Source organism: Pantherophis guttatus, chromosome 2 (genome assembly GCF_059756535.1).
Source record: "Pantherophis guttatus breed Tessera chromosome 2, ASM5975653v1, whole genome shotgun sequence".
Lineage (NCBI taxonomy): Eukaryota > Metazoa > Chordata > Lepidosauria > Squamata > Colubridae > Pantherophis > Pantherophis guttatus.
The window spans coordinates 34,179,971-34,195,901 of NC_142064.1; the positions used below are offsets into that span (position 1 = coordinate 34,179,971).

Genomic DNA, 15,931 nt, shown 5'->3' on the forward strand with positions numbered 1-15,931 from the left:
TGTTTTTCAAGAATGTTGGGACCTAGTATCCTTGAGCATGTCAAGATGCTTTTCAATGTAAGGATTCAGGTTACACACTCCGTGTTTTCCCGACGAATGGTAGAATTCATATTATGCAAACTGAAAGGAAGAATACTCAAAGTACACCATCATAAAACTTAGGAGAGCAAGGGAGAAAGGAATTTTAATAAACAATCTGATCCTACAATAAAATGAATATAGATAGTCTTCAACTTACAACAGTGACTGTTCGAAGTTAGTGACTGTTCGAAGTTGCAACAGCACTGAAAAAAGTGACATATGACCGCTTTCACACTTACAACCATTGCAGCATCCTTATCAGTGGTGGGTTTCAAAATTTTTTACTACCGGTTCTGTGGGTGTAGCTTGGTGGGCGAAGCGTGGCTTGGTGGGCGTGGCTTGGTGGGCATGGCAGGGGCAGGTTACTGTAAAAACTCCATTCCCGCCCCAATCCAGGGGAAGGTTACTGCAAAATCCCCATTTCCTCCCAATCAGCTGGGACTTTGGAGGCAGAGAATAGATGGGGGGGGGCAGACAGAATTTTTACTACCGGTTCTCCGAACTACTCAACATTTTCGCTACCGGTTCTCCAGAACTGGTCAGAACCTGCTGAAATTCACCTCTGATCCCCACGGTTAAGTGATCAAAATTCAGACAGTTGGAAACGAGCTCATATTTATGACAGTTTCAGCATCCTGGGTCATGTGGTCACCTCTTGTGACCTTCTGACAAGCAAAAGGGGAAGCCAGATTTACTTAACAACTGTATTACTAACTTAACAACTGCAGTGATTCACTTAAAAACTATAGCAAGAAAAGTCATAAAATGGAGCAAAATTCACTTAATAACTGTCTCGCTTAGCAACAGAAAATGTGGGCTCAATTGTGGCTGTATGTCAAGGATTACCTGCACTGTAGGGAACATTTTTTAAAATCGGAATTGCCAACCCAATTACATATAGGTAATTCTTTCCACAGCAATCAAAAACTTACTGTGTAACACATGATTAAGCCTGGGCTTCAATGATTTTATACAAGTATTGCCATTTGTTAACTATTTCTGATTCCATTCTTGTTGAGTATCTTTCACAGATTTTATTGTAATTTAACATTGAATGTTAATGAAATTGATGATTGAAAGTGCATTATTTCCCCAATCCCAATTTTTTTTTTTAGAAATAAATGCAACCTTATTTTCAGGTTGCTCTAATATTGATATAGAATAATAAATTTAATCAGCACAGGCATTTTTATTTTTTTAAAAAAATAGAAAAAATGTTCAGAGCAGTCTATTTTTAAAAAGATGAAAACCTATAGTATAATATAAAGACAAGGATGTAGAAAATAAGACATCCTGATGTGGTGAGTGTAAAGCTCTACCATGAATTAGGGACAAATTGAAAACAGACACAATAATTATCTATCATCACAGCATATGGCAAACAGATGAGTTATGCATGCTTTAGTTCTAAAACTGGGTTTATTGCTATTCAACTATCATTCTCAATTACCTGTCCACATTGAACTCAGTTATTTTTGAGGAGATGCATTTATAAGTGGGTTTACTAATACTTAGAGAACCCACTGAAATCCCATCATTGGATTCAATTCAATATTATCAATATTTATTAATATAAAGATTTATTTGTAGCATGCTCGTGTTTATTAATGCAAAAGTAGTTATTACTGGTATATTTTAATATTTTGCTGTTAATTCCAAGAGGAAATCTATGATATGTCTACAAAAGTTACACTTGATCTCATTTTCAAATAATTTCCATCTGTACTTTGGAATTGATACTATTGACATTATACCATAGACAGGTAACTAAAGAAACATGTCATTTCTTTTTAATAAGAATTGTGCACTGAGATATAAGCTAATCTTAATTCTTTCAGTGGAACCATGAATCAATTATTGTTTCATTTTGTCAATTCTTGAGAAATTCTAACTGGATTGATTAGACACATTTATTTATTTATTTATTATTTACATGATCATTTCGTAGTGACATCTGATAAAATCTGACTCCGTTATATGGACAACTAGTTCCAACAGGACTTTTCCAGTTATCTGCTTGCAGGGAAAGAAGAGTTTGAGGGAGCATCTTAAAATAATCACAGATTTTGAACTAATGTCCTAGAGCCGTGATGGCGAACCTATGGCACGGGTGCCACAGGTGGCACGTGGAGCCATATTGGTGGGCACATGAGCTCAGCTCCGGCACGCATACATGCGCCGGCCGGTTGATTTTCAGGCCTTCTGGGCCCACCAGAAGTCAGGAAACACACTGTTTCCAGCCTCCAGAGAGCCTCTAGGAAGGGTGGGGAAGGCTGTTTTTGCCCTCCCCAGGCTCCTAGAAAGGCTCTGGAGCCTGGGGAAAGCAAAAAAATGGGCCTACTGGGCCCTCTTGCCATCACATGCCAAAAGCAGGGGGAGCATGAGGGGGCAGGGTGCATAGAATTATGGATGTGGGCACATGTGTGTGTGTGTGTGTCGTCCCCCCCCGCTTTTAATTTAATTTAATTTAATTTAATTTCCAATTTATATACCGCCCTTCTCCCTGAGGACTCAGGGCGGTGTACAGCCAAGATAAAAAACATAGAATACAAATATTAAAACATTTAAAAATATATATAAATTTTGGCCCGAAAGTTAAGAATCACAGATTAATTAAAAGAATTTAAAAATTTTAAAAATGTTTGGCACGTGATGGCAAAAAGTTAGCTATCACTGTCCTAGAGCATTGTTTCTTAAACTTTCAAGAATATAGAACATCAAACAATATCTATTTTTATGAAAAATGCAATGACTGTTTCTATATTAAAAAAAAGATCAATATTGGAACAAGCAAACTTTAATAATGCTCTTTATTTTCTTCTACATTTTATATATCAATTAAAAATCTTAATGAGAGATATGAGTTTATTATATATCTGATAGTGTATTTCATTAAAGACCAGAATGATATTTGTTTTTAATGAAGTCTTTAGAGATAGAAAATATTACTTCTTTAATCGTGACTCTGCACTTTTTCATTGTAATGCTTGCATCTGTTCTGTTCCATTGAAAGATGGAACATTAGAAGATGGTGCATTTTTCATTTGCTTCAATGTGATCTCTAAGGGGAATGATGAGAATATTGAGTAGTAAAATTAGATATATCTAAACCCAGGAAGAACTTATTTGGCTCTTAGGATCGTTGGGCAGAGGATCTTTAGACTGTGTGGGGTGCACCAATGCCCCCGCAAAGGATAGTTCAAGGAACAAGATTCTAGAGCTCTCATGAACTTTGTTTTTACAGTTTAAGTACATAGTTACCTTTTTAATTAAAAGATGGTGCCTTAGTATGTCCCATTATTTTCTTACAGCTTATCTTTTTATATACAGTAACATGATTTTACATACTGACCACTGCCTTCTGAGACTATTATGCTGTTGGAGAGTGGCATGTTGAGCCTAGAAGATGGATGTAGTTCTTATTACCAATATCCACTCAGCTCTTTTAACATTTGTAAAACAAATTAGTTTTTGACACGGGTGTCAAACCTGCGGCGTCATGTTATCATAATGTGACATTTGCAATGTTTTTCCTATTCGCTGAGGTGGATGTGGCCTCCACGGACCACACCCAGCTCGCGGGCCGCCAGTTTGGCACCCCTGGTTTGTGAGAACTGCAGCATACCTAAGGGTTTAAATTTGTAAATTTCAAAATATAAACTATGCAGGGCTTTTGAGTTTTATTTATTTATTTATTTATTTTGCAGCGTTGGTAATTACTGTTCATATCATGAACAATGACTCATGTTTTTATTGCTTTTTCTTTCATTATACAGGTGATCACCACACCCTTGTAAAATAAATATGAACTTTGCTTCTGTCTGAAGATCTGTGAATCTTGTAAATGTAAAATTTACATTTTAATTTGCTCTATTGCTTATGCTTCTTTCCCCGTACATTCTAAAAACTAATTTCAGTAACTGTACAAGTGTTTTTGTTCTAACAAAATAAAACTGTCTGCTTTTGAACATGGTAATTATTTTGCTTCCTGCCTGTTAAATTCTTCACCTCCTTTATGGCATGGGTGAAGTTAAAAGAGACAGTTACTATATTTCCTTCCTTCCCAATTATTATAGAAATTTGACCTGCTGAGAGGATTTGCTGCTTTGGCAACTTATAAGTTATCTTCCAGCTTTTATTATTTACAGAGGGTGTGTGTTTGCACCACATCCCTGTGGATCTGCCTGACAGCTGTGCTGCTTGTTTCCCCCTCTACGCCAGAAGTCAAGTTGTGAACTGTACTAATTCTTTGCTGACTGACTGAGAATAGCCAGAAGTTTTGGTCTTTTATTTCCATTTTAAATCCAGAATATTAAATAATGATCAACTCCCTAAAAATGGTTTTCTTTTAAGCAAGGAATATTAAAATAATTTGGGTCCACCTGTATGCATGCTGGAAGAGACTTCTCCAACCTATTGTTTTCTGGATTTAACGTGAATGAAACTTTTAGAATTTTCAGCTAGCACGGCCATGTTTGGATAGTTTACAATGGCTTGCAGAAACTCAGTGGATCCATGTCTTAAATCTTGGCACATGAAATTTATATGGAAATCCTTCCATACAGTTTGTGATAAATTTTAAGCTACACTGTAGCTTCATATGTACTCTCATATTTCCACCAACTATTTCATAGATGTTTTCACATGACTTCACCTTTAAGGAAGCTTCTCTGTTCCAATCCTGCTTCACTAGCAAAGTTGCATCTTCTGTTTCTAGATTGTTCTCTGGCCTTCTCAAGGATGCCTCCTCTCCATTCATGAATTCATACATAAATGTTTCATAAAAATATGAAACCGCAAAAAGCTATGAGGAACCCTAAACTTAAAAATAAATTTATTGAAACATAATCATTTTCCTCAGCAATATTAATTAATTTTTTCCTAACAGGTTTCCCATATTCTGGGTGTGGTGTCTTATGCGTGTATACATGTGTCAATATTCTGAAATTTCATTCATATTTAGCTTTTTTCTTGATCTTTTGTGTATTCAGTAAAAAGTAGTATAAAAATGTACATGGCTATTCTATCAAATGAACCAGCCCCAAATAAGGTAAGTTTCAGTGGTCCTTCTCTGGGAAGTGTCCCTTTAGAGGTGAGATGGGTGCCAACCAGAGAAGTAGTTATGACCAATCAGATCCATAGTTTATGAGTAGTTGATTCTTCATTTTCCTGGGGTTACAGAAAGCCTTTTTAAATTACTTAGGCCATTTAAATTTTATTTTAGTTTGTGGATTTCCTTTAGAAAAGAATCATAAAAGTTGTTCATTGTACCTAATAGAATCTGTTATAATTCATAATTGACACTGGCTTATTTCTCAAACCTATGCTCACAAATGATATTAGGTGTGTTCTTTTTAAGTGGAAATTTGAATGGATAGATGGACTCTGAATATCTGTGAAACTTAAAAGCAGACCACTACAAAGTTTTATAGTGTGTAGTAATACTGTAAGGCATTGGTCACAGGAAATTAATAACCCTGCTGTGGGTAAAGATTACAGAAGATTCCTGCCGATTGTATTTGACAAGCTGATGTAAAAACTGTTAGATGCTTGTTTAGATCTTAGCTAAAAAAAACAAAAATGGGTTTTCTCAGAAATGAAGGGTTTATTTTAATTCTTCTAACAATCCCTCCTCCCACACTTTCTTTCTTTTCTTTCTTTTAGGTGTGGAGTATCAAACCAGAGGCAGTCCTCTGTAAACTCCCACACGGGGTTGAAACGTCATATGCCAGTATGACTATTAGCACAGATGTACACACTTCAGAGCTCGGCAGTGAAAGAAGAGGAAGAGAGAAACAAGATGTTTAGAGTCAACAGCGAAACTGCTTGCATGACTACCGCCTTCCAAGAGTGCCTTCAGTTTCTGAAGTTGAAGAATAAGTAAACGGAAACAAGGATTACATATTATATTCTTTTTTCATTTCTTTTTAACCACTTGGGATTTTAGTCTTTGAATTGACGTGGCCACAAGCACTGGACAGCAATATGTGTCATGTCATTGTTACTTGTCGGTCAATGTTATGGACACTCTTGAGTATTGTTGTGGCATTTGCGGAGCTCATAGCTTTCATGAGTGCGGATTGGCTGATTGGCAAGCCCCAACCTGGAAGTTTTCAGGACACAGACAGCAGGAGGGTAGGATCAGTGGATCCCTATCGTCCAACCTTGGGGATCTATGGACGTTGCACCAGAATTGAGCACCTCCAGTCTTCCATGCCTGATACATCTTGTGGCCCCTATGCAGATAACTTCAGTGAAATTGCCAGTGGGTTTTGGCAAGCTACTGCAATTTTTCTTGCTGTGGGGATCTTGATACTCTGTGCTGTTGCATTCGTTTCTGTTTTCACCATGTGTGTACAGAGTATTATGAAGAAAAGTATTTTTAATGTCTGTGGGCTGCTACAAGGAATTGCAGGTAGGTGTGACAAATAAAAAGGGAAGCTCTTACATATGTTTGTAATAAGTGGATTTGGAACCCCCAGATTTAGATTTTATTTTTGTAAATCTTTTTCTCATGTTATATAGCTGACTCAAAGAAATATTATGAGTATTTCCAAATTAAAGATGGTTCAATTAGTGGCAACAGCTGCCCAGAATTGTCTTATCTTAAAAAGCAAGACAGGCTTGGATCGGATGAGTATGTAAATGGGAGGCCACCAGGAAATCCCAGGGCTCAGATTATTGCAAAATAGCAAATAACATTTCAAAAGATAGTCACTTCTGTGTTTCTGCCAAGAAAACTATATGCATGTGTTCATGAAGTCACCATAGGTCAAACTGAACTCATAAACACTTAAATTTCATTTGAAGTCAGGTAGGAATGTTTATTCAGATTCATCAGTGGAAAAGGAAGGGAATCATATTCCCTGATTGCTCAAAATCCTGAAGAAGGGACATTATAAGAAGGGTATATTAATAGAAAAACAAGCCCATTTATATATATATTTATATATTTATATATTTATCAATTTTGAGGACCATTCCCTCTTTTTCTCAGAGCAAGCCTGGGTGCAGAATGACTTGCTGGCAACTTTAAGGAACTTAAGTTATATGCTGCTTCTTTTTCACTATAGTTTCTTCCCTACTTTCTGATAAATTCATACTTTGCTGGAACATCTAAATCAGCCAGCTGTGGTTTACATATAGGAACCCCCTCTGTGTTTCTAAGTCCTGATTGCAGCATAATTACACCACGATTCTAGTTGGTTAAACCAAAATAATAAATATGATTTTGCCTAAAGCCAGAAACAGATGGAATGAATCATTTAGGATTGGGATGGGGGAATGAGATGGAGGGGGATGGATTTTAGACTCTTTAGTATTTGAATAATGACAAACCATAGTTTTTGTATAGTCTCTAGGACAGAGGTCCCCAACCTTTGGGCTACTACCAAGCCTTGAGTCATTTGGAATTGGGCGGTGGAAGTGACAGGAGAGTATGTGCATCCCAACTAATGTGAATAGTGGGTGTGCATCCTCCATTTGCACGAGTGGTGTGTGTGCGTGCCCACTGCTTGTGCAAATGGAGCATGCACACACCCTTGCAAGCAACTCACGTAGAACCATCCCCTCTCCTCTCCCCAGCCAAGCCGCAAAGCCAGAAAGCATAGATCAGAGACAATAATCTACTGCTGTAAAGTAATTTTAAAAAGATTCATTAGTGGGAATCAAATAGGATCTGAAAGTGCAGCAGTCTGTAGATGGAAAGTAACTTTGGAATTTTTGAAATTTATCTCCTTTGCAACTTACATCATGGCAGCAATCTTGCAGTGGTAGTCAAACCAACAGTAAGTGGGTGACTGTCGAAAGTCTAGCTCCGTGATGGCAAACCAATGGCACGCGTGCCCAAAGTGGCACACGGAGCCATGTCACCTGGCACCCATGGCGTCGCCCGTTCCTCTTGTGGGTTTTTGGCGCGCATGTGCACGCAATGATCAGCTGACCTATTTGCCTCTGGCAGTATCAGAAACTAGAAGAGCTGGTCTTCCGTTTTCCTGCGTGAGCATGCACGCCGGCCAGCTGATCGTTGCGTGCACATGCGTGCCAGAAACCCGGAAGGGTAGCTGGCTGAAACCAGAAGTTCAATAGCTGAAACTGGAAGTTCATTTTTGGGCACGCGCATACACCCTGGGCTGCTCCTCTTCCAGATTGCGGCCCAGACGCACGTGCGTCAGGGGTGGGTTCTAAATTTTTTTACTACCGGTTCTGTGGGCGTGGGTTATTTTGTGAGCATGGCTTGGTGATGGTGGGGGTAATGTGACTGGGTGGGCATGGCCAACTTTTTTTTTTTTTTTACTTTTAAAAGCATTTTTTCTACAACCTTAAGAAGTTGCAGAAAAAAATGCTTTTAGAAGCTTCTGACGATCAGGCAACTCAGCTGGGATTGTCAGAGGCTTTTAAAGGCATTTGTTTTTCTACAACCTCTTCGGCTGAAAAAATGCTTTTAAAAGTAAAAAAAAAGCCTCTGATGAGGCGGGCGGGGTAAGCGAGTGGTTCAGGGGCGTGGCCAGCCAATGTTATTACCGGTTCTCTGAACTACTACAAATTTTTACTACCGGTTTTTGCGAACTGATGTGAACCGGAAGCAACTCACCACTGACGTGTGTGCTCCCTTTTTGGCACTTGGTGCCGAAAAGGTTCATCATCACTGGTCTAGCTGATGACATATAACAACAGATTGCAATGTGCTAAGTTCTGGTACTTGCACATGTTTCAAATTGTCTGCCGGTGTAATAAAATATTTCCTCACATTTATATTGAAGCTTGACTGTTATATCTGTACAGAGATTGCTAATGAATTCTGTTTTTCTGAGGTTTTTCTGTGAAATGGAGCTACTTTGCAAACTATTGTGTGCTTTTGAGTTGCTTGGAATATCTTACACTTTCCCACTCTTGATTGTTATACATTACTGCTGGCAATCAAAACATGAGCTTTTTCAGGAATGCAGGATCAGTGTAATAGTTCTAGATAGACTTACACAAAAGTAGGTCTTACTGAATAAAACTATATTACTCCCAAGTACTATAAGCATGCAGAGTATTGCTGCCTAGGTTATCAATTTAAAAAGTCTGTAAATCATTGCAATAGTTGCTTTATTCCTTGGAATTCATATGGGAAGGAAAAAAATACATCAATTGTTAAACTTTTTCTTTCCTTCGGCTGCGACTTAGGTGATACATGAAGTGTGATTTATGAGATGATAAGATAGTTGTGTTCTTTTACATTGTAATCCATTATCCTCACAGATTGGCATGCCAGGTCACAGTGAGCCCAGACATATCTTGGTTCAATCTTTAAGTCTGTCTGCAAATAAATTTGTGATTTAAAAATTCCCTTTGAAATTCCTGCAAAGTTTTTCTTTGGTTGTTAAAGTGGAGAAGCTACAGTCTTCATTTAGTAAACAATTCTGTACCCAGATTGTTAAGAGGGGAAAAAAGAGTTTCAAAGAACTCTGAAGTAATAGAACCATATCATTAAATCTGTAATTGCTGTCTCATAAGAAAAAGCCACTGGACTGTCTGAGTGTCTTTGGAGTGTGTATAAGCTGTTTTTGTAGAAGGCTGTGAATGACTTGAAAGATCTGAGAACAAGGAAATCTATTCCTAAAACACTAACAAGAAATTAATTTTAACAGGATTGATCGTAATAATAGTTTCCTCTCTTAAGCAATATTGTTTGGAGCCTCCAGTTATTTAGTCATTTAATGGACTTACCACTATAAATACGTAGGTACTTAAGAAAATATTAAGAGAACCAGTTTGATGTAGTAGTGGCTAGAAACTGGAAGACTGGAAGCCAGCTGAGTGACTTTGAGCCAGTCACTCTCTGTCAGTTCTAGCAAGGAGGCAATGGCAAAGTATTTCTGAAAACCTTGCCAAGAAAACCTCAGTGACTTGTCCATGTGTTTGGTTGGTTGGTTATCAGGAAGGAAGGAAGGAAGGAAGGAAGGAAGGAAGGAAGGAAGGGAGGGAGGAAGGAAGGGAGGAAGGGAGGAAAAATCTTGCCAAGTAACTGCCAGTCAGTTACCAAGAGTTTAGACTGACTTGGAGCTACACACAAAAAAAGAATGAATGAATACTGATTACTATATTGCATTATGATGATTTATAGAAAAATTACCACAGTACTGTGCTAGATCACTATTTTAGTAGGCATATTGTCAAAGTATAAACCTTTTAGAATCACCTGCAATCAAGGCAGTATAACAATGCCCAAAGAAATAAATAGGGCAAATGGTGAGTGATGATGTAAGTTATCAGGAGAGCTACATAATGTGCATCCCAATTTCAGATAATCATATAGCATGATACACTATTCTTCTATTATATAAAGCAAAGACTTAGCTAAGGTAAAAACTGAGCTAAGAAAAAAAGCTGAGCTAAAAACGCCTTCCAGAGCCACTATTTTTTTTCATTAAATAGCAAATGCTAAAAAAAAGTGCAGGCTGCTATGAACATAGGTAAGAGTAAGACTAATGGGAGGTGAAAAACAGCGTGCACAAGAAAGCACAAAAACTAAACATGGTTTGCATAACAACAGAATTAAAATAATGATAGCAAGAGGGTAACAGTGTAATAGAAACATAACTGTCATGGAGATATTCTTGGAGCTTGGAATACAGCAGATAATAGTTTGATGCAAAACTTTTGTAAATCAGCTACAGAACTATGTCCTAAGGACTTGCTTGTCTAATTCCAGAGTTTTAGAGCATGTGATAATCAAAGAGATGGGAAATTGGCAGATGTAGATGGTAGTTTTGAAAATTTAAAGTAAATGAGGAACCGACAGTTGTATAATTGTCCCTTCAGACATGACTGATGCTCATGTGGTCAGAATTTTTTTCTCCTTCATATGTCAGGACTCTGTCATGCTGGCTTTGCACAACTCTTAAACTAGGCTGAAATAGAATTGAAAAATGTATAGGGAACCCAACCATTGCCTCTGTATTCTGTGAGCCAGGCCATCACATTAACTCATAACGTAGTTGATCTATTTTATATAAAATGGTAGCTAACACAACTGCTATCACTCCTAGCCTATGTTTAGGTTTTACTGCATTGTATGAAGTCAGCTATAGAGCTATATACCTCTCTTCATTCCGCTACTCCATTCAGCTGCAATCAGTTTATATCACAGTCGGTGGCTTTTGTCATCTATCTTTAGTGCTTTCTAGTGAGATTTCAGCTGAGTATAAAAGGACAGTTTGGTTACTCTTGTGTAAAAGTAATCACTGATAATCACACAAAGACTCACATGGCAATGGGAAATAGCTATCCTTGAATTATTTAGAGAGAGGGGAGAATGTCCTTATGAAATCTCTACCTCTTTAATTTTAGCCAAATAATGTCATTTAAAAACAGTCACGATAGGTGATTGCCAAAAAAAAAAAAAAAAGCCAAAAGCAGCTACTGGAGAAAATTTAGGATAGGAACCCCTCAAAAAGATGATCTCCAAATGATTTTCTTCCTTTTCTCTTCCCTAGTTTCTATGTTTTTCCTTTGACCCCTCAAGCCTATTTCCTCCTGAAAGGAGAAACAGACTGCCTTCAGATAGCCACATAGCCCCTGAGAAAATCAACAGAGAGGATCAGAGAAGATGGCATACAGTAGAGAAACGTTTCATAAATATTGGAACTGAATTGAAATACCATAATACCCAAATTAAACAAATACTTGAGATATTAACTCTCCAGTGTCAGGCAGCTTTTTATACATAGAAGTAGGACTAGGGCAGTGTTTCTCAACCTTGGCCCCTTGAAGATGGGTGGACTTCAACTCCCAGAATTCCCCTAGCCATGGCTGGCTAGGGAATTCTGGGAGTTGAAGTCCACCCATCTTCAAGGGGCCAAGGTTGAGAAACACTGGACTAGGGGAAGTGAAAGGTAGTTTACAATTTAAGGAGAAGACACGAGCCAGCAATACAACCAGAATAGCAATACAAATAGTCCTTAATTTATGACAAGAATTGACAATTTCTGTTACTAAGCAAGACATGTTAAACGAGTTGTGCCCCATTTTATGATCTTTTTTTTTTTGCCATAGTCATTAAGCAAACCACTGTAGTTGTTATGTAGTGTATCATGTGGTCATTAGCAAATCTAGCTACCTCCCCTTGACGTTGCTTGTTAGAAGCCGGCTGGGAAGGTTACAAATGGTGATCACATGACTCAGGACAATAGAACTGTCATAAACACATGCCAATTGCCAAGCATCCAAATTTTGATCACATGATCATGGAATGCTGCAATGGTCATAAGTGCAAAAACTGGTTATAGGTCACTTTTTTAGTGCCATTATAACTTTGAATGGTCACTAAATAAATGTTAAATTGTTAAGGATTATCTGTACTAATAGCTGGCAGTCACAAGGCTAGCCAGCAACCACACTATATCATGAGGTAGCATTGTTAGGACTTTAAAAAACAATGGGAAGATCTTTCTCGGGACCAGGAATGTCTTATTTATTTATTCAAAATCTTTCTCAAGTATTTCATTTAGTTGGATTTCAGAGCAATGTGCAAAGGTATAAAAATAAATTCAACCTAATAAGAATGCAATAAACAGCCATTAGAACAAACAAGAACAAACCACAGGGAAGTAGAAGCATCCATACTTTGCCATGTGCTTTGGCAGTAAATCCCAAAATAATTGTGCTATCAGTATCATATTTGCTTCTTTGGAGTGGGCTCTAAGGTTCCCAATCATGCAGTCATGAATTCTTGATTATAGGGAGGACTCTAACCACATTCACAGGTGTGAATGCTAAGCCAAGGATTGCTTGAACAATAAGCCATTATTGGTTGGCTTCACACAACTTCCTTCCTTTGAACTCCTGCCTTAGGCGGGGGTTGGATTAGAAGACCTCTAAGGTTCCTTCCAACTCTGTGATTCTCTGAAATTGCTAAGCTAAACAAATCATGCCTCCCCCCTTTTGACTTAATAGTTTTAGAAATAACAATGGGACTTGCATATTCTTCATATCTTAGCCTTGCTTCTTTTTCTTCCTCTGTTGCTATCAGTATCTCCTTAAGATAGCCTTGCCCAGCTTTAGTGCTTCCACCAAGGTTGCATCATTGGGCCCATAACTCCTTAATCTCACAACACATGGATAGCCACAGCCACAATTTTCATTGGGAAACTGAATCTCCTAAAGGAGAATTGGGAGAAAATCACATCTCCATCAAAACTGGCAGGACAAGCTACTGAATATAAACAGGAAACAAAACCGACACTCATGTTGATGGATATCTAGTTGGATAACAAAATGTCTGCAAGCAAACAACAAACTTCAGCACCAAAGACTCCATGGTTTATTTATTGTCTGTCATGAGATTTCCTTAGTTAAAATCCAGGAGTGGTTTTCCATTGTTTTCTCCTACACACCATGAAATTGGGTCTTTGTTGTTGTCACTAAAGTGATTATCCACTTTATATCCCTCAGCATCATTATATAACATAGTTGTCTAATATAGATGCTTTTTTTGCTTTAGTTGATCAGCTGGGATAACATTCATGACATAGGTGACTCTGGTGGGACTTCATACTCTGGGCATACATTCCTGCTATTTTTCATTCATCCCTCCCCCTTGCCACATTTAAGCAAGATCATAAGTAGCTGTAGATTTTTAAGGCATCTTATGTTAATACCCTTCTGGAATCCAGAGATGTGAATTTCTACATGTGAATTTCTAATTGGATATACATATTTCATTAAAGCCACATTCTAATGCAGGGAGGTTTGTGACTATATCTTCCAAGCTCAATGGCCATAACAGGTTTTTCTGTAGTAAGTGGGGTCAGTATTCTAAAAAGTAGGCATGGATGGGGAAGCAAAGTTTAATGTAATTTTAATTGGACTAGAATGATGACATTAATTAAATACAGTTAATGTAAATAGTCTGCCATGTATTTACCATGTTTCCCCGAATATAAGACCCTGTCTTATATCTTTTTTGCCACCAAAAAAGGCACCAGGTCTTATTTTCGGGGGGGGGTCATCCACTGACTGACCTCACTTGCACGCATTGCCCCCTGCCTATCAGAGGCCTTCTGGAACTTCTTTGTCTGGCAAGGATAGCTAGAGAGGCCTTCAGGAAAGCCTCTTTAGCTGATAACAGAGCTCCAGATCCATCCGTAGCTCTGTTATTGGCTACAGAGGCCTTCAGGAAAGCCTTGCCAGCTGCAGCAAAAGAAATGGACCGAGGTGTGCGAGGCCTGCCTGCAACTATCCGAATGTAGGTAGTAGGGCAGCTCTACTCCCCCATCCCCACTCTATCTTAATTTTTACCTGTGCACCGTGTAGTGGGTGGGGTCTTAATTAGGGCTTATTTTGGGGGTAGGGCTTATATTGGGCGTACGTGTAAAATCAAGCTATGACTTACTTTCTGAGTAGGTTTTATTTTTGGGGAAACACAGTAATAATTGTCCTCTTCTGCAATGAAGCATACCATTTATCAGCAACTTTTTGCTTTGGCGGTAACCTATAACATTTGGAAAGAGAACCAATTCTGTATCCCTCCACCCTGATGCTTTTACCGAGGCTACAAGTCGCCCTCCCATCCTTTTGTTTCATCAGTGTAATATTGATTAGGCTTTTGTTAATATTTCCCATATGGCTACGTTCTTGCTCTTTGAAATTTGAGTGGTGAATTATGGCTTAGTTTATATCCTGTAATTGAATCATGCAAGTTGCAATGGACTTGATTCTTGTGGCATTTCTGGAGAGAGTTCAAATGCTACCCAGGACAGTTTCATCCAAGAGATTTTCTGAAATGAAAACTTGCAGGAAAATTGGTCTGCCGTTTAAACAGACTGTTTGGAATGCTTATTCGTTTTTAGAATAAGCAAGGCAGGATTTAAACTGTCTTGTGGATATAGTAGTCACTAAGATAGTGGATACTCTCAAGATGAAACATTAGAGTTACAAAACGTCCTTTTGGTTTTCTTCAGTCATGGGATCAGGCAGCTTGTCTTCCTTGGCCCAGTGATCTACGGAGCAACCCCCTCCTTACATTTTGGTTGGCTCCTACCCTGCTGACCATTAAGGCCGTGAAGGTTTGGTGGTTCTTCTCCTTGCAGGTCCTGTCCCTGGCCCTTCAAGTTGAGAGGCCAAAAACAATATCTTTTATTGTTTTAGAATTTTCCTTTGTATTTGATCTTTTAAGTTCTTGTTAACTGCTCTGAGGTTTCTGCTGAGCGGGCAGCCATAGAAATCAAGGAAGCAAGCAAGCAAGCAAGGAACAAAACAAACTCAGGATAACATACTCTAGCAATTGGCTGCCAGAGCAGACGTGAGAAGAGAAAATAATTTGGCGTATTAGCCTTCTAATGCAGTGGCAGTATCAATATGTATTGATATTCAAAAATGCTAACTGATTTTCTTATTAATAGTAATTGAGCTGTAGTAATTGGCAAATCCTGATTCAGCACTTAAAAAAAAGAAGGCCAGGCAACTGAGGATCTGTCTTAGATTAAATTTAGAATTAGAATTCTTTATTGGCCAAGTATGATTTGGACACACAAGGAATTTGTCTTTGGTGCATAAACTTTCAGTGTACATAAAAAGAAAAGTTCGTCAAGAATCATAAGGTACAACACTTAATGATAGTCATAAGGTACAAATAATCAATCAAATCATACTAGGAAACATTATATAGTCTTGTGATTTTGACGCTATTCCTGATTCACTGTGTGGGTTTTTGTGAGGAAAGAAGGCTATATTACACTCAACAATTCAGGGTAACTGCTGTAAAAAAAGGGAATTAAGAAATAGTGTGGAAAGTCCCACTGCTGTCAATCATCCTTGTGGCTTTCACTTTCAGATTCTTCCATTATTTTCTTCTGTAAATGTG

The 15,931-nt window shown here is 38.1% G+C and overlaps 1 protein-coding gene across 2 annotated transcripts in view; it reads left to right on the plus strand.

The window, feature by feature from the left end:
• LHFPL2 (LHFPL tetraspan subfamily member 2) overlaps positions 1-15,931 on the plus strand; it is a 113,361-nt gene that overhangs the window by 84,749 nt on the left and 12,681 nt on the right. For both annotated transcript variants that reach the window (XM_034441069.3, XM_087885762.1), the window contains one exon: positions 5,746-6,496. In XM_034441069.3, the coding sequence (XP_034296960.1) occupies positions 6,067-6,496 (430 nt within the window). In that variant the 5' untranslated portion in view covers positions 5,746-6,066. The remainder of the gene's footprint in view (positions 1-5,745; positions 6,497-15,931) is intronic.